Raw genomic sequence first — 19,593 nt, 5'->3', positions numbered from 1 at the left:
AGGCTGAAGCAAGAGGATTTTTCAGTTTGAGGCCAAACTCAGCAACTTAGTGAGACCCTGTCTCAAATAAAAAATAAAAAGGACTGGGGATGTAGCTCAGTGGTAAATCACCCCTGGATTCAGTCCCTAGGGCCTAAATAAATAAATGATTTGTTAGCCCTCTACTTTTTTAGCTTGCTTTTTAAATTTTGTATAGACGTCTTTCAGTATCAAGATACAAACCAGGCTTATTTATTTAGTGGTGTTGGGGATTGAACCCAGGGTCTAACATATGCTAGGCACTCCCTCTATATACTCCTCCACTTAGCTATACCCCCAGCCCTAAAATATGTTCTTAAACAGTTGTATGATGTATATCATTTCCTAAACTTCTTTAAAATTTTTTTATTTGTTCTAATTATATGTGAAAGTAGAATGCATTCTGACACATTGTACACAAATGGAGCATAACTCCTCATTCCTCTGGCTGTACAAGATGCCAAATCACACCAGTAGTGTAATCATACATGTAATAGGGTAATAATGTATTCCTCCATCTTTCCCAACCCCACTGCCCGAACCCTCCCTTCACTCCCCTCTGCACAATCCAAAATTTCTTCATTCTTCCCTACCTCTGCTCCCCACTATGGATCAGCATACCCTTATCAGAGAAAACATTCAGCCTTTGGTTTGGGGGGATTGGTATATTTAACTTAGCATGATCTAAATTTATATATGTTTCAATAGAAACCTGTTTGGGTTGTTTTCAGTTTTTTAATATAAGTTCATATAAGGGTATTAATACCCTTATATAAGCATATTAGTACTCTTTTATATCTAGGATAAATTTCAAGTAAGGGAATGGATCAAAGACTGCTAACTGCCATATTGTCTCCTAAAAATGTTTGAGACAATTTACTTCCTGATGTAAATTTTGACAAAAGAAGACTTGTTAAAAATAAGATGTAAAAACCAGAAGCCACAAAGTCAAAGACAAATATACTTTACTAAATAAGAAATAAATTTTCTGTAAAGCAAAAAACACAAATAATTTGGGGTATTGAAGACTTTTAATCTTTGGAGGCAGTTCTCATGATATTTGTCGCTAGTAATTAATTTAACATCTTTACAACTAAAATAATGCTGTAGTTCATGAAGGGAAAAATCAGTATATCCAGCTGGATGTAGTGGTGCTCCCAACTACTCGGGAGGCTGACACAAGGGGATTGCAAGTTTGAGGCCAGCTTTGGCAACTGAATAAGACTCTGTTTTCAAAATAAAAATGAAAACGGTTGGGGATATATTTGAGCACCTCTAGGTTCAATCCCCAGTAGCGGTCGGGGTTGGAGAATAAAATCAGTGTATCCTGTTTGTTGCTACACTCTTAAGAACCAGCATAGTGGCTGGTACATAGGACCTTCTTATGTATTAAATAAATAAAATAGGAACATTCTAATAGAAAAACAGACACAGAAAAACCATGCACAAATAAAAATATGTTCAACACATAAAAAGATGTCCAAACTTTAAAATGACAAATTAAAACTCTCATATGGTCTATAATATTGATAAAACTTCTTGGAATGTAATTTAACAATTCTCTTAAAAATTTAAGTGTGAATATTCTTTTCCCAGCAATTCTAATACCAGGAATTTAACTTACAGAAAGAAATGGGTAAGTATCAAGAATTTCATTTATAGAAAAAACAATTATAAATAAATGTTAAATGTCCATCAAGCAATCAAAATTGATAAAATAATTTGTGGAGCTCTACATAATACAGCAATATAAACGGTCTTAAGAAAATATCCAAGTGGTTGAAGGGAAAACCACATATTCGAGGGGAAAAGAGGATTCTTCTAAGAAAAGCTAATGAACAGCTAGTGAGGCCAGAGGTTGGGGGAGAATAAAGGAAGAGTGTTTACCAAAAGGCAGAGTGAAAGCTGTTCATCGTCCACTGGAGATGCTTTTGGATTATTCTTCCAACCTCCTTGATTTTCTAGTTTGTGTTCACTGATCACCAGGGGAGCTTCCAGTGGACTTTTACAGTGAGAGTGGTCCAGTAACTTAGAACTAAGAGTGTTCTGCTTGAAAGATCTATCCTCCATCTGGTAGGAGTTCTCATTGTGAACACTCTCTTCAGACACAGGCCCATCTACACTACTCACAGATTTTTCTGCTCCAGTCACTGATGGCTTTACTCTGTCATCACTGACAGTGCTTTTCCAATTTTCCTTGATTCAGAGTCATAATTTCTTTTGCAGTTTCTGAAGTGAATGTTTTACTAGAATGAAGTTCTGATAAGGGCATGTCATGAATCAGCTCTGTACACTCCCACTTAGGAGGGAAACCAGGTGATTCCCCTCTTATGAATGCATAAGTATTGATTAAGTAAAACTTCTTAAAGCCTCCAAACCCAGTATTCCATTTCTCAGAAAAATCTAAGCGGGTTCCTTTTCCTCCATAGAATTTTCCTCTTTTTTTTTCATTTTTCTGATGCATAATGAGATCTGGATATAGCTACAAAGAAGGAAATGTAAAGAAATGTTACGTATCAATCTCAAAATAAGGTCATGATGGCATTCACAGAAATTAAGACAAAAAATTTTGAAAAAAGAGCATATATACTTCAATTTAAGACAACTGAATAATGAAATCCTACCGAGCAAGCTTTTAATTACAGTGAAAACTGGAGAAGAGAGAAGACATGAGCACTCTATTAAGATCCCATTTGTCATACATCTGCCTTTGTTAGAAATAAGTTTCAAAAATAATTTCTCAGGATGGAGTCATTTTCTGAAGGAGTGCACAGGGTATGGAGTCAGAAGAGAATTTCTAAGTGTCAGCTCTGCTTCTCATTAACTAAGTGACATTAAGAAAGTCATTCAAATTTGTGTTCTCATTTATAAAATGAAGAACAGAAAAGGGAAAGGGAACCAAATACCACTTAAGACCAATTCCACATACTTTTTAATTTGTTTTTCTGACATATCAGGGATTGAACCCAGGGTCTCACATAGGCCAGGTAAGTGATGCATCACTGAGCTACATCCTCAGCCCCCATATCAATTTATTTATAACTTGCCCATAGCAAAACAACTTGTTTCATACAGCAAAATTTTAAAAGGGCAGGTACCTTTGCTCTGTAGAGTCATCCACAGGTAGATACTCCATCAATACATAATATCAGTATCTCAAGAGAGAGACACCAGGCTCCTCTTTCTTAGTCAATCCAAGACTCTCTGAGTGGACTCATGCAGGAGAATGATTCCACCAGGTGTTCTCACACTTATTCTGGCTCTCAAATGAATATAGAGAACAAGAACCAATATAAGCATACACAAATGAACTTCAGAAACACAATGATAAGAGATGGGAGATAGGAATGAATGGTAATTAAAAGCAAACATGATTTAACCTCAATTTAGTAAGCTCTAATATTACTGAAGGTTTTAGGCATCGGCCACTACAGGTGGAGTGAAAGAAATACTAGACTAATAGAAATCAATATTCTAATTTTATCTTGCTAACAACTTATTAAAACTTTTCCCAGCCTGGGACCAGGGGAGGATAGTTCCTTACTCTGTATCAGTTTTCTATAAGAACAAAATTAGAAAGATGAACATATGTACCTCAGTTTGTTTTCAAAATCCCACTGAGATGACAATTTTTTTTTTCTCCCCCAGAGCTCAAGGTCAAACCCAGAGCCTTATCCAGGACCTCATGCATGCTAGGCAAGAGAAACAGAGCTACAGCCCTAGCATGGAAACTGGATCCAAAGCATGCAGGCTCAAATGTGAATTTACCATAACCATGAGCTCAAAAATATAGAAAAAAAAACACAAAGAAAACAGGAGTCCCCCAAAACATGACATGGCTTTAATTACTCTAGTAAAGGAGCATTTTAAGTAGCCATACTGGATTTGGTCTTGGCCATTATGAGTCAGCATCCTCATATCAAAAAAAAAAAAAAATCTTTATAAGATTAGGGTAGACTTTTTGGCTCAGATTCTTTAGATATCTAAAGAATTTGAGAGTGCTGAAATCCTCAGGTAAAGATTCTCAAGGTTTGGGCTGGGGATGTGGCTCAAGCGGTAGCGCGCTCACCTGGCATGCATGCAGCCCAGGTTCGATCCTCAGCACCACATACAAAGATGTTGTGTCTGCCAAAAACTAAAAAATAAATATTAAAAAATTCTCTCTCTCTCTCTAAAAAAAAGAACTTTAATATTAAAAAAAAAGATTCTCAAGGTAAAGAAGGATTGTATATATGAGATCATTCCATTTTTCCTTCCTGTGCTATAGTGTTTAGGGAGGAACTTGTTAAGAAAGCAGAGTCCTGGAGTATAAAAGCAGATAAGATAGCTAGCCATTTAGGTCCCACAGCAGCTTGAATATAAAAGTAACAACATTTTTTTCCTCTGGTCTCAAACTGGCCCTCTGCAAGCCTTATAAGTCTTGCAAGTTCTGCAAGCTCTGTAAGCCTTAAAGAGACAGAGATTTGGCAGAAGCTAAGAATTAAGGGAAACTAAGAGCTATGGGGCACAATCCCTGATTGATGGAAATCTGGGGGCTAGACTACCACCACAGCATGACTGGAAGGCAAGGTCTCCTTCCTGGTGGGCTGGGCCTGAATACAGAGCATCTAGCCAAAGAGGACTATCCTTGAGGCTTAAGATCTCATCTCATGGAGTTTGCCCTTAATTTTGGATATACTTGAGATCTGTTACCCCTTTCCCTTTGAAGAATGGAAATGATCATCCTATGCTTGTCCTACCATTGTGCTTTGGAAGCACAGAACTTGTTTAGTTTCTGAGGTTCATGACTGGAAAGCCATTTTCCTCAGGATGAGTTGCATCTTGATTCTCACCCATACTGAATTTAGATATTCAGATGAGACTTTTTAGAATTTAGAAGTGATGTTAGAATGAGTAAAGACTTGGGGGACTATTAGAATGTAATGAATGTATTTTTTTATCCTTTTAATTATTTTTTATTAAATTATTTATTTATTCTAATTTATTATATACCATGGCAAAATGCGATTCATTTCATATTACACATATAGAGCACAACTTTTCAAGTCACTGATTGTACACAAAGTATTTTCACACCATTCATGTCTTCATACATGTACTTAGGGTAATGATGTCTAACTCATTCCACCATCATTCTTACCCCCTTGCTCCCTCCCTTCCCCTCCCTCCCCTTTGCACTATCTAAAGTTCCCCCATTCCTCCCATGCTCCCCCCTCCCCACCCCCCACCCCTACCTCCACCATTGCCATTATGAGTCAGCATCCTTATATCAAAGAAAACATTTGGCCTTTGGTTTTCTGGGATTGGCTTGCTTCACTTAGCATTATATTCTTCAACTCCATCCATTTACCTGCAAATGCCACGGTTTTATTATCTTTTAATACTGAGTAATGTTCCATTATGTATATATACCAAAGTTTCCCTATCCATTCATCTACTGAAGGGCATCTAGGTTGGTTCCACAATTTAGCTATTGTGAATTGTGCTGCTATAAACATTGATATGGCTGTGTCTCTATAGTATGCTGTTTTTAAGTCCTTTGGGTATAAGCCAAGGAGTGAGATAGCTGGGTCCAATGTTGGTTCCATTCCAAGTTTTCCAAGGAATCTTTATACTGCCTTCCAAATTGGCTGCACCAATTTGCAGTCCCACCAGCAATGTATGAGTGTGCGTTTTTCCCCACATCCTCACCAACACTATTGTTGTTTGTATTCTTGATAGCTGCCAGTCATGGGTGAAATGATACAAGTTAGATATTGTGTCACTCTAGATTTGAAAAACTAACCTTCCATGTCAGGTTTTAAGAGGTAGGATCTTTTGTAGTTGACTAAGTTATGAGGGTTCCACAATTATTAATGGGACTAGTATCCCAATAAGAGCGACCATGGAAAGCTCCCTTGTTCTTTATCCACCATGTAAGGACATAGCAGGAAAAGGGCTATCTATGAATCAGGAAGTGGGCCCTCACTAGATACCAAATCTGCCAGTCCTTTGATCTTGGATTTCCTAGCCTTCAGAACTGTGATAAATAAGTTTTGGCTCTTTATAAGCCACCCAGTATATATTTTTCTGTTATAGAAGGCAAAATAGGCTAAAACACAGGGCCATCAAGGCATCTTGACTTACTGAAGATGGTTTATGGCTTTTAATTAATATTTTACTCCCAAGGATTCTAGCATCTGTCTTTTCATAACAATCGTTCCACGATGAAGAAAGGTAGATGTCAACACCAAGAAAGGACAGGGGGTTGCTCTCATCATAAATTCATAAACATATTATTTTCCAGGTGATACTGATGGAAACAACTGGTGGAAATTCACTCATATCAGAGCAGTTATTTTGATAAATTTTAAACTGTGGTCAAGAGACAGGTTGATAAGTAATTGTGAGTAGGAAAATATAAGGATCATAGAACACTGACAATATCAAATGCTGGAGAAAATGTGGAGTGGTAGGAATTCTCATGTTAGTGGAGAATGCAAAATGGTACAGCTACTTTGGAAGACAGTTTGGTAGTTTGTTAAAATACCAAACATACTCTTTCCATATGATTCAACAATCACTTACTTTCCTTATTACGTATCCAAAGATATTGAAAACCTATATCTAGATAAGCATCTGTACATGTTTGTATAAGTTTTATTCATGATTGCCAACCCTTGAAAGCAACCAAAATGTTCTTCAGTAGGTGAATGGATAACCCTGAAATATCCAGACAATGAAATATTATTTAGTATGAAAAAGAAATTAGCTATCAGATCATGAAATGACATGAAGGGAGTTTAAATGCATATTGCTATGTTTCAATAAATATGCTAAGCTTAGCATATTGCTAAGAAGCATATTGGAAGTTTAAATGCATATTGCTATGTTTCAATGAATATGCTAAGCTTAGCATATTGCTAAGATAATATATAGTATGTGAAAAGACTACATACTATATATTTCCAACTATATATCAATGAAGATAATAAAAGTTCAGTGGCTGCCAGGGACTTGGGGAAACGAGAGGGATGAATAGAGTAAGATAATTTTTAAGGCAGTGAAAATATTCTGCATGGTACCATAATGGAAGATAAATGTCATTATAAATTTATCTAAAGCCCCAGGGTTTCAACATCAAGAATATTCCCTAATATGAACAATGAGTTTAGGTGATAAAGATGTATCAATGTAGATTCACTGACTGCAACAAATATACCACTCTGGTGCAAGGAGATTGTGAGGGCTGCAATGCATGTGTGAGAACAGGGAGCGTTGCGACACAAGACTAAATTAGTCAGGGTCACTCCAGGAGAACTGGGCTGGTACAAAATAATGACTCACAGAGAAATACCTTTCTCTTTGGGTTCTGTTATGCCACTCTGACCCAGCTCCCACAAAGGAAGCAAGGCAGGCAAGAAAGAGAGGGAGCACACCTTGAACCCGGGTTTTATTGGGGGAGGCTGTTCAAAAAACATTATATTCATATAAGGCAGAGGGGTAACGTTACAAGGGCCAGTCTACCTCCACTGGGTAACGCCCACTCCCAAAGCGGGGTTCCTCTGCTGAGCAGAAATCGGGATCCACCTGCTTCCCAGTCAGGGAATCCAGTCTCCACATTTCCGTCATTTAAAGGTAGGGGGCGCTCAGCTCCTATGTGGAAGCTCCCAACAAGGGAGTTTAGGGGAAATCTTTGTACTTTCTGCTCAATCTTTTTCTAAGCCTAAAATATTCTAAATATAGTGTATTAAAATTTTTAAAAATCACATTCAATGCCACTGTTTCTGTTATAGGACAACTATAGTACTCCATGTTTTGTTATGGAAAAATAACTTCAACTGATTAACACAGAAAACCTTGCTGTTAGTAGCTATCTTCCATGTACAAGAAATGTTGCTAACAAGATGAGGGAGAAATATATATGTAAATGCTTCCTTTTTCTTTTAAGAAGGAGATAAGGACTGGCAGATGCTTATGAACATCTGCATTGATCAGTCTCTATGCTACTGCCAGGCAGCAGGTAACTTAAAACTATTGAACTTTTTAATGAAATGTCCCATCAGTATGAAATTTTGTAACTGGAATAAAATATTTACTATGGAACTCTGTTTCATCTTCATTTGAAAATATGGAGTTATGGGGAAAACTATAATTCTTTCAGGAATGAGAAAAATATATTTTATGTAATTTACTGAATGTTTAACATACAGTATGACAATTTTTCTGGGATTTAACTAAAGTTAATATGATTGTTGCTGGAATGTAACAAAAGGCTTTTATTCACACTTAATACTTGCTTTTCTACATTAAAGACAACATACCATACAAAATGAATTCAATTTTTTTCCTTAAAAATCATTTTAAAGTTTGTTCTACTCAGCCTAATGACTAACACAGTAAAGGCAAACAAACACACTAGTATTACATAATTGGCTGATTTTACACAGCACATATCTTTTATACTATAAGTGTATTACTAAGTAATAGAAAACATCCAATAAAACCAGTAAATAAATTTCTAAGCAAGATTTTTATAGGCCCCATTTTTGGATTTTTGTTTTGTTTTGTTTTGTTTTTTTGGTGCTAGGAATCAAATCCAGGGACTCATGTGTGCTAGGGAAGTGCTCTACCACTAAGCTACCTGCTAAGGCAGATCTCATCTCTTATACCCAACCATGATAGTCTTAATAAATGATAAAACCAGTGAATTTCCTCACATGAAATCATAGTGATAGTTGCTTTGGTATCAAAATCTCTATTTCTGATCCACTATCAGCATTAAAACAAAATTCAAATATTCCCAAAGAAAGAAGTACAACTCATGTTGTGATCAACTGTTTAGCGACAATGAGCATTTAATTTAAAACTATCTCATCCCAGAAATGAAATAAGATCAGCTATGGTTATTGGCATTTTCTACACTATAATATTGTAGAAAACCTCAGTGTCACAAAGAATTCTCTTGTCTTTAATTTTATGGTTACAGCTTTCTTCTCAAATTGATTCCCACTGCCAAATCTGAACAAAAGAAACTATTAATCAGAATTTTATCAAGTACTACATGAACTACAGAACAACATGAGCTACTTGTTAACCATCAATGGCTGCTTATTTGCCAAAATTGTATAAGGGGTGATTTTAATTGGCGCACCAGACACTGATAAAAATATCTAGAGAAGCCTGGTGCAGTGTGCACACCTGTAATCCCAGTGGCTCAGGAGGCTGAGACAGGAGGATTAAGAGTTCAAAGCCAGTCTTAGCAATTTATCGAGGCCCTAAACAACTCAGTGAGACCCTATCTCTAAATAAAATACAAATTAGGGCTGGGGATGTGGCTCAGTGGTCAAGTGCCCCCTGAGTTCAAACCCTGGTGCTACAACACCACCACCACCCCCAAAAAATCTAGAGAATAAGAAAAGATTTTTATAGTTAGTATGAAAGCATTCAAGACTCATTTGACTGAAAAATGAGATTTTTATCAGGTATCTTGAGCATTACTATTTTTAAAGCATATAACAGTATTGGGTTTGCAGTTTTAAAATTAAAGCCCATACTAAAATCAAGTGTGGATGTCACCCTGGGACAGATGTCAAGGTCAGGGACAAAACAAAAGGAACAGTTATATAATCCATTTGGACATACTTTTGCAACTGTTAACTCTGGAATGTTAACTATTGTTTAGGACTATGTTGTCCAATATATCAGTCAATAACCACTTATGGAGATTCAAATTTAAATTAATTAAAATTAAATAAAATAGAAAATTCTGTTCCTCCATTGCATTATCCATATTTCAATATCCACATGTAATCTGTCACTACTGTATTGGATAGTGCAGATAAAGATCATTCCATCATCATAGAACATTATGTTGGATATCTTTGGAACAGGACTTGAAACTTTTTCCAATAAGGAAAACCTCTAAAGATTTATTAGTCTGACCCATATTTATGACTGCTCTCTGCTCAGATCACCATATACACTGTAACATAAATGATTGAAATATGTTTGCCACCACAGCTCTCTATCAAAACAGCACAATGATTGAAAAATGTCCTTGTTGGAGCAAGTTAAAATATAAAATAACCAAATCAAGAGAAAAACAAATCAAATACTGACCATTCTTTATTCAAACAGCATTCTGTTTCACATGTGAATCTAAATCAGGGCAATGACATTGTCTGACTACCACCTTGTCACTTACTATTATCAACTGTATTTTTTTAAGTCATTTTTACATTAGTAGCAAGGTACAATTTAATTTATTTGGTGATAAAGCCACTAGAACTAAGACAAAGTCAAGAGAACTGCTATCAGAAAATGCTAAGATCCAAATATATAGGAATTGTTAAGAAAACACAAAATAGGAGCAATGTAACTTAAAAACAAAATAAAAGACTTACTGTAAGCTAAAGACAATCAGATCTAACAGCATCTTTAATTTTTTTACCTCTCCAAATCAACATTATAGAGTCCAAAAATCTGGGCTACATTTCACATTTGCTTTCCCACTATATGCTCACCAACCAGAATCCTGCCAAGTATAATTTAAATAAATCTTATCTTGTTATAAGGTGATAAGATTATTTTCCTGATTTATTTGCCTGATTTTCAAGGTTATCTGGCTGACAAAAATCACCTTGAAAACCAAAATGTTAATTTACTTCATCAAAATAAGAGCAAGGAATTCAAAGCACATAATAGATTTTTAACTGAGAATATAATTTTCACAAGTAGTGATCACAGTTTATAACCATAGATTGAATTTGTACATAAAAATAAAAAATCTGCCATATGACAGTATGTATTCAAAAAGCAACTACAACATGCTCTTGTATGGCATAAAATAGTACTGAATTACGTGAAATGGTACAGTATAGTTTAATTTAGTTTTGTTTTGTTTTTTTTGGTACTGGGATTTAATCTAGAGGCAATTGACCACTGAGCTACATCCCCTTTTAACTTTTTGAGACAGGTCCTCGCTAAGTTCCTTAGGGCCTTTCTAAGTTGATGAGGCCAGTCTTGAACTTAAGATCTTCCAGTTTCAGCCTCCCAGGGGGCTAGGATTACAGACATGTGCCACTCCAGCCAGTTGTATATGATCTTTACTCCTCCACAGCTTCAAATGACAGGGTTACTATAAATCTTCCTCTCAAACAAACCTTTGATAGATTAAATAATGTAATTAAATAAGAAATTAAAATACTTACCAGCAAGTCAGGAGCAATCAAAATAGTTTTTCCCTTATTTGAATTGTCTCCTGATAGCATCTTTTTCCTTCTGTTACCACCTACAAAACATTAACAAATCCTGATTCTTCAGAGTCACTTGCCAAGTCAGTGTTCATATTGGTAGGCATGTATGCGACCAAGCATCCCTGCTGCTAGGGCACCAAGGCAGGCAGGGCCTGGAAGGTAACAGTTTTATTTTGAGCAGGGGAAAACACAATGAAGCACTTCATGGCTACATTGTAACTAGATCCTGCTTCAGTTTTCTATGGAAATAACTAGATATCAACAGCATCTTAATTAGTAATAATACTAGGGAAGAACAGCTCTTATCAGATCAAAAACTGAAATCCCCAAAATGCATTTTCTAGAAGCCAGTATATCCTTTTCCTGTGTTCTACAAAGAATGGCCTGATTGTTAGTCTCTCATTTGTCACAAAGCAAATATAATTACTTTTCTTATGTTTTTTCAGAGAGGAAATGTTAATTTCTATCAAAGTGGGAATGAAGGGCTATCTGATTTCTAACTTTCACCCCTACCACTGGAAGAGACCACTCATTCTATTAATCATGCCTAAGTATAGATATTATTATACCAACTCTTAGAAGGTGGGAATTTGGGTGTCTTAGAAGAGGTCTATCTCAGTTTTTCTTCTGTTACAGCTGTTCAGCTATTTTTTGATTCTTGTGCTTACTCTGCTCGCTTTATTTCAAATACCAAGACATGATACTAGTTTCTGAAATTTTAGTACAAACCTTAGAGAAGGTACATTTATGTGTACGAATGACAAAAATATTACCCTATTCCAAAATTTCTGTAAAACACTGACATGTCCAAGGGTTGCCTCTTCGTTTTTCTTCAGAATTTGAAACTGGCTGTCTCATGAACTTCTTGATAACTTCCAACATATTGATTAGCATGGCAGCAGAAAGCAACACAACCTTAAAAAAGAGATAAGCATTAATTATACTGACAAATCAATTAAGCAAATAAATCAGTTTTCTTAAAATTACTACATAAAACATGTTTGAGACCAAGCGTCCCTGTCTTACTACAGAATTGAGTAAGACAGAGATTGTGGGAAGCAATTGCTCTCAGCAGGAGGAAAGGACAATATAGCACTTTGCAGCTATAGTGCCACATACCCAACCTGCCAGCCAGAGAAAAGTCTCATGTACACCTGAATACTTGTACACAATTTGTAGTAAGTCTCATGAATTTGATCCTTAATCTCAGCCCAACATTTTAATCTACTTCATTCAAAATAAATTACTTGATCCATTTTGGATAGTTCAAAATTTTTTTTAGTTAAGCGGGAGCTGTGCATAGTGACTTCCTTCCAAATAGTACAGTATGGAGGGAGGGAAGGAGGAGGGTAACTTTCCATTGGAGAAAGATGACAAATACTACCTCAGCCAAGTAACTGACATCAATATCAATACTTATGATTCTTGATATAGAATGACAAGAATGACAGTTTATACCTGTGGTCTTCTTTCCTAAAACCCCAAATCCTGTGTAATTCTCTTTTTAAAAATCAGACAAATTCTAATAGAGGGGCATTCTATTTAAATAATTGACCATACTCTCATAACTGTCAAGGTCACCAAAAACAAGGGAATACTAAGAAACCTTCACAGCCAAGAGGAGTCTAAGGAGATATGCCAACTAAATATAATGTGGTATCTTGGATGGCATTTGGAACAGGAAAAGTACATTAGGAAAAAACTAAGGAACTCTGAATGAATTTTGGACTATAGTTCAAAAAAATGTGTGTGAGTATAGGTTCACTAACTGTTAACCACCCTAAAATTGTACCATAAAATTACCATACTAACATAAGACACTTATAAGAGGGAAACAGGGTATGAGGTATATGTGAACACTCTATACTATCTTCTCTGTTTTTCTGTAAACCTAAAACTGTTCTAAAAAAATAAAATCTATTTTTATAAGTCTCTGTATCAAAGTGTACAGCAACTGGCTTTATTAGTTTAATTATATTCCCCAAATAATTATATAACCTAAATATCATTGGTTTAAAAAAAAACGCTATAGGAAAACTACAGCAATACTTACAAAGATGTCTTCTATTTAACACATTGAAATTCTCCTATATGCCAAGAGTACTATGTACTGCCTCATCCTGCATTTTTGTAATTCATTTAGAACACCAATTTCACAATGCAGACATAAGTCGCTCCCATATCATCTTCAAGTGCCAGAATTAGCTTTTGGATCTAAAAGAGAATATTCTAAATTATTATGTTATAGAAATACAGACTCCAACAACTGACTTCAAAGCCCATGGATAAATATGAACTATTATATTTGGTTTGATATATGTATATACTCTGAATATATGTGTATGATATATAATATATATCATGTATATGTTAATATAGGTGTAACAATAATGTATTATTTATATTTATTATGTATTGATATATTACTATGTGTAATATAATAGTATGTTATGTATATAATACATATTATGTATCACATATTGTGTGTTTATGTATGTGTGTGTGTGTGTGTGTGTGTGTGTGTATATAAATGTGCATACACAGTATAAAAAAGGAATTGAGGCTCTTTGGAGAAATGGCTACTTCTCTGGACAGAAGGAGAAAGAACAAATTGAGCTTGGAACACCTTATTCTAGAAAATAGGGAATGAAGGGGATATGTGAAAAGAGTTAAAGGAACCAGCTTGAAGAGACTCCATTGGCCAGAAACTGGGCCAGTTGAGCCACAAATAAATACTGACGGATTATAATCCATGGAATATTAATTAACCTATGAGTTCACAGATATCAAATAAATAATGGATGAATTAGTGGGGGGAGATTCCTCTTGCAATATAAATATAGGAAACGGAAAAGCATTCTGTAGCTCCTGTTATGTGGGGAGGAGAAGAGGGGGCTGGGTGTGGTCCCTCCTGGCAGTGGAGCTAAAAGCGGATTCCCTGAGAAGCAGATTCTGTCCTCTTGTCCTTCCCTTCTTAGAGCCCGGGTCCCTCGGCACCTGTCACCGCCCCGCCGCGCTCGCGCGCTGATCCACGTCCCCTCCACCTATTCTTACCCAGGCAGCGGCAGCAGGCTCGGGAGACGCCGCAACCGGTTCCTCTACGTTGCCACCTGCAACTGCGACATGGTGAGGCCGCCGCCATGCCGCCGGAGGCCTGATGCTTACAGATGCGAAGCTGAGCCTCCGAAGTTGCCCACTGCATGGCTTCGTTCGCTGATGCTGAACGCGAGCTTCTTGTTCTCCTCTGGCCACCGTCCAGGTCCGAAAAACAGACCAATCGTAGCGAGGCATTCGGGAGGGGGTGTCACCGCTAAAGCCCGGACGAAGGTAGATCCTCTGGCGCAGGCGGGGAGAGGTCCCTGCTTCCGAGTCTCTAGAGGGCCTGCGCCTTCTCCGCGGGGCGTCTGCCCGGAGTCGGGATCTTCGTTCTTTAGAGCACCTGAGGCAAAGAACCGGGACCCGGCCTATCGTTGGATAAAGGGCTGGGAGTGAGAACCATTGGAAATGGTAAAGCATTTTCAAATAGTAAAAAACGTGCAATGAAAAAAATCCTCCTCTTAACTGCCTCAAAATCGAAATTACTGAATATTTTAAAAACGAAGAAAAGATAAAATGCTGTATAATAATATCTGTGGAATGTACTTAAGGTAGTGCTCAAAAAGAAAATACAAAATATAAGTGAATTAAATGTCCAATTCAAAAATTGAGAAGAAATTATCAAAGAAAGCAGAAGGAAAGAATTTGTAAGGATAAACGAAGAAATTAGAAAATAGAAACAGGACACTACTAAGTAAAAGATTTTGTGGGGGGGGGGGGGAAAGGCTACAGTAGGGTGGTTGGTTGACCTAACAAAGAGAAGTGAGTACAATTAAAATGCAAAACAATGAGAGGGTGGGAGAGGGATAACTATAGATAAAGAAAAAGTTAAAAGATTTTATGAGAGATTTGACTCAACTCTGTGTAATAATTTGAAAACCTAAGTGAAATAGATAAAATGCCAAGAAAATACAATTTGCCAAAATATTCCAGAGGTAGAAATTCTAAGTAGACCAATAATCATAGAAGAAATTGATATGTAAGAGAACTGCCTTTTCCCACACCTAAATCCACAAAGGTATCAGTACCAAATTATTTCACAGGAGAAGTTTACTATGCAACTTTTAGAAACAGATAAAGTCTGTTTCTGTTGATTCTGTCTTGGGCACAGAAAAAGAAGAAACTTTCCAAATTTTATTTATGAAGTAAGAATAACACTAATACCAAATCTCACTAAACATGCATCAAGCATATATACATTGACCATTGAAATTTTTATTCATGAATATCAGTATTAAGGAAAACAATTAAAAATTATTATAACATGAAAAAAATAACATGTCATTTTCAGAAATGAAATGATATAATTAGTTTAAAAAGAAAAATATGTCATCTTCATAAATGCTATAAAGGCATTTGATAAAGTTCAACATATTTTTTATTAAATCAATAAAAATTAAGCAAATATTGTTGGCACAACTGGATAGCCATCTGGAAAAAGTAAAGTTGGATCACAATTAACAATACATACTTTGCATCAAAGTAAATTCCAGATAGGTTAAAGAGTAAATGGGGAAAAAATTAAGCTTTAGGCTTTTAAAGTAATCCTGATAACATTCCATAGCAATACCCAGAAGCCATAAAAGAAAATTGATGGCTCAAGTACATAAAAAATTTTAAAGTGGCAAAAGTATCTCAAGTAAAAAAAATAAAGAGCAATCTGAGTGAAAAATTGCAATTCATACCACAGACAATGAATTGATTTCTTTAATACATAAAAAGTACCTGTAAACTAATGAGGACATCAGCAACCATTAGCAAAATGACAAAGAGTACCAATGGTTCACAAAAAGGAAACACACAAATACATAATAAAAGTGTTCAAGCTCATTCAAAATAATAAAATTACAATGAAACTATAATAGAATATAATTTTCACCTATCATATTAGAAAATATCACAAGTCATAAAATATACTCTAATTGGTGAGGTAGCAGGAAAATGGGCATTATCATACTTAACTGATGGAAGTACAAATTGACAATAGCCTACAAAGAACAATCACAATATCTATTAAAATTGCAAATAAACATTTTTTGCCCAGAAACTCTATTTTTAGGAGTGTATCTTACAAGTACATGTTGAAATGACTGGTGTTTAAAGAGTTCATTGCAGTATTCTAATAGCAAAGATAATAGAGATTGAAGCCCATCAGTGCAGAACATACAGTGGATTACTATGCAGCTATTAAAAATAATAAAATTCTAGAGTTTCTGTTCTATAGGTACTAATGTGGAGTTATATCTAAAATATACTGAAGAATGAAAAACCAATGCAGAAATGCATATACATGTGTTGTTTAATGACAGAGACACTTTCTGAGAAACGCATTAGGTGATTTCATCATTGTGCAAATGTCATAGAACATATTTACACAAACCTAGATGGTAGGTAGCCAAACTGCCTTTGTTTACACATAACATGATTGTTCACACATAACATGATTGTGTGTATAGAGAATCCTAAGTAATAACAAAAACCCTAATATGTGATTATAGCAAAGTTGTAGGATTTAAGGTTAATATTAAGAAGTCAGAATTTTTCTGTATACCAGCAATGAATAATTGAGATTTGAAATTTTAAAATACAACACCTTTTACATGAAATACTTAGTATGACTTAGTTTATTCCTGTTTTCTCCAGAGAAATAGGAGAAATATACACACAAACACATGTCTGGCACATGTGATTTATAAAGGTTGGCAAGTCTAAAATTTGCAGAACTGATGTTCCAGTTTCAGTTTGAGTTTGAATGCCAGCAGGCTGCTGTAGAATCAAGAATTGTAAATGTTTCATCTTGAAGGTCATAAGGCAGTAGAGCCAGTCTTTTTTGCTATTCTGACCTTCAATGGTCTGGATAAGTTTTAGATTATGTAGGGCAATATGCTTTATTCCATCTACCTATTTAAATCTCTCCCTCACTCCCTCTCTCTTTTTCCTTCTTTTGCATGCATGGTACTAGGGGTCAGACCCAGGTCCTCACTCATACTAGGCAAGCACTCAACCTTCAAGCTATATTCTCAGCCCGTTAAATCTAAATTTCATCCAAAATACAGTTACAGAAACACCCCAAATAATGTTTGACTAAATAACTAGACATCCTGTGGCCCAGTTAAATTGATACACAAAATTAACCATCATAATCACCCTTGTCAACCTGGTACCCATAGACAACTCTTTAAACTATATTTAAGCTCCAAGTAATTACAGTTACAAGATCATAATGCCATTTGACATGACACAACTTTCCTTTGTATAATTGAAAACATAATAACCTTTCCTAGGAAGATGTAAAGTCCCTAAGTGATGTTTACTTTTCTCCTTAATATCCCATAACTTAAATACTGTGGTGTAAAGATGACAATACTTAAGGGTTGGGATTGTGGCTCAGCGGTAGAGCGTTCCTAGCACGTTGGAGGCCACAGGTTTGATCCTCAGCACCACATAAAAATAAATACATAAAACTACAACTAAAAAATAAATATTTTTTAAAAGATGATAATACTTAAATACTATGATACATAGGCAGCATATGTTAATACATGAGAAGGGGATATGAAAAGGAAGAAAACCAAGATATTTGTTACATGCTCACACACACAAACTCATAACAAAATAAGGAGGAAATACATAAGATAGTACTCATTTTTGTAATTGGACACATGGTTGTAACTAATCTTTAAAACTTAGCTTTTTCTACTGCCCATTGCTTATTCTTTCTGCCTTTAGCAAGAACCTTGGCTGGTCACAGTTCTTTTTTTTTTTTTTAAATAGACAAGTATCATTTTTTGTAGTTATAAATGGACAGAATGCATTTGTTTATTTTTATTTGGTGCTGAGAATCAAACCCTGTGCCTCACACATGCCAGGCAAGTGCTCTGCCACTGAGCTACAGCCCCAACCCTGGTCACAGTTCTTTACCTGATGAAGTTAACCAAATAGTTTCTGAGTAGCCTTGCCTATATTGGGTTGTTGTAGTTTTCTATTTACCTTAATCTCAAAATATGGCAATACTGAGAGACACTGTAAGAGATCTCTGGCTTATCTCTATTGTGAAGTAATAGTTCAATTTCCCCTTAATATTCAAGTTCAATCTCTCCAGTTAGCACTAAAATTCTATTTTCCTATTGTTTCAGAGGCACGTAGAGCTTCAAGTGACAGGTGGCAATCTTAAATCTACTGGTAGAAACATTTCTTTTTTTTTGGAACTCCTAAGCCAGCAGAGTATGCAGTCACAGATACAGGAAGCAAAAATGTTGCTGATGGTTCACTAAGGACAATACTAATGAGAACCACTTCCATTTCTATCCCTTGATTCCTGGACCCATGGATCCTGGCTATGAGAAAAGTAGCACTATATATTGGATGCTGATTCAGAGAATATACAGCCTCCTAGGGCACCTTGCCCCAACCTTGCAAGATATTACCACCTAGCTGATGCTATAACTGAGTTTTCAAATGGCCATTCAACCATTTATGAAGCCAGTTACTTCAGGATGTTGGCGAACATTATAAGACCAGTAGATCCCATGATTATTGGCTATGAAGTAAATTCCTTCATCAGAAGCAATGCTGTGTGGAATACCTTTACATTAGATAAAACTTTCTTTAAGTTGCTGGATAGTATTTTGGCAGAAGCATTGTGTGCAGGGAAGGCAGATCTATGCTGAGAGTGTCTATTCCAATAAAACACTATGGAAGCAGTATGGTGCAATCAGTCTACCACTGGGTAGCTGGCTAATTGCTCCAGGGAATGGTGGCATATCAATGTTGGTCTCTGATGCTGGCAAATTGGGCACTTTGCCAATTGCAAATTGGGTAAACAGTAATCCATGTTGCTGAGCCCAGGCATAATCTCATCCTTTATACCATGACTGCTTTACTTATGAAGCAATGGGTAATGACGGGTGACTAAGAAAAGAGACTGACTGCTATCCACAAAATAAGTTTTCTTATTTACTTGATTATTAATATATTCCTCTGCTGAGGTCATCCTTTGGTGAGCATCCATGGCGGACACAAATATTTTCACATTTTTTGCCTATTTACAAAGATCAATCCCTAGACCTTTTCCCCAAATTTCCTTGTCATTAAATTTTTAATTATGTACATTCCAAATCCCTGACTATTCAGCTAAACCACTGACCACAGCTCATAGATTGGTATGCAGTCTCACATCAGGCCAGTTCTCCATCCAAAGTCAACAACCAAATGCACTGCTTAAAGTTCCACCCTCAAAGAG

The 19,593-nt window shown here is 35.9% G+C and overlaps 1 protein-coding gene, 1 long non-coding RNA gene and 2 other non-coding genes across 22 annotated transcripts; 1 reads left to right on the top strand and 3 right to left on the bottom strand.

Annotated features, from left to right (window-relative positions):
- Positions 1–966: 966 nt before the first annotated feature.
- On the bottom strand, positions 967–14,786 carry LOC144376336 (uncharacterized). Of its 19 annotated transcripts, none has more exons than XM_078043744.1 (7): positions 14,310–14,786; positions 13,309–13,469; positions 11,211–12,170; positions 5,253–5,368; positions 4,088–4,153; positions 3,117–3,280; positions 967–2,500 (listed from the first exon to the last, which is right to left on the bottom strand). In XM_078043744.1, the coding sequence occupies exons 1-2, from the start codon at positions 14,769–14,771 to the stop codon at positions 13,395–13,397; spliced, it is 537 nt and encodes a 178-aa protein (XP_077899870.1). In that variant the 5' UTR covers positions 14,772–14,786; the 3' UTR covers positions 967–2,500; positions 3,117–3,280; positions 4,088–4,153; positions 5,253–5,368; positions 11,211–12,170; positions 13,309–13,394. The 19 variants fall into 19 exon arrangements, with proteins under 19 accessions (XP_077899870.1, XP_077899873.1, XP_077899874.1 ...); XM_078043747.1 differs by having other exon boundaries at positions 3,117–4,153; positions 11,211–11,407; positions 12,029–12,170; XM_078043748.1 differs by having other exon boundaries at positions 3,117–4,153; positions 5,253–11,119; positions 11,211–11,290; positions 12,029–12,170.
- LOC120884610 (small nucleolar RNA SNORA63) lies at positions 11,358–11,487 on the bottom strand. The gene has a single exon (XR_005727032.2). It is a non-coding gene; the product is annotated as a small nucleolar RNA SNORA63 (small nucleolar RNA).
- LOC120884684 (small nucleolar RNA SNORA81) lies at positions 11,814–11,996 on the bottom strand. The gene has a single exon (XR_005727104.1). It is a non-coding gene; the product is annotated as a small nucleolar RNA SNORA81 (small nucleolar RNA).
- On the top strand, positions 14,483–18,917 carry LOC120884414 (uncharacterized). Its single transcript, XR_005726852.2, has 2 exons — positions 14,483–14,762; positions 18,488–18,917. It is a non-coding gene; the product is annotated as an uncharacterized LOC120884414 (long non-coding RNA).
- The last annotated feature ends 676 nt before the right edge of the window (positions 18,918–19,593 follow it).

The sequence above is a fragment of the Ictidomys tridecemlineatus genome, chromosome 3, assembly GCF_052094955.1.
Source record: "Ictidomys tridecemlineatus isolate mIctTri1 chromosome 3, mIctTri1.hap1, whole genome shotgun sequence".
NCBI classification, from domain to species: Eukaryota; Metazoa; Chordata; class Mammalia; order Rodentia; family Sciuridae; genus Ictidomys; species Ictidomys tridecemlineatus.
Note: the sequence above shows the minus strand (reverse complement) of the source record. Positions and strands in the feature narration are given on the sequence as shown.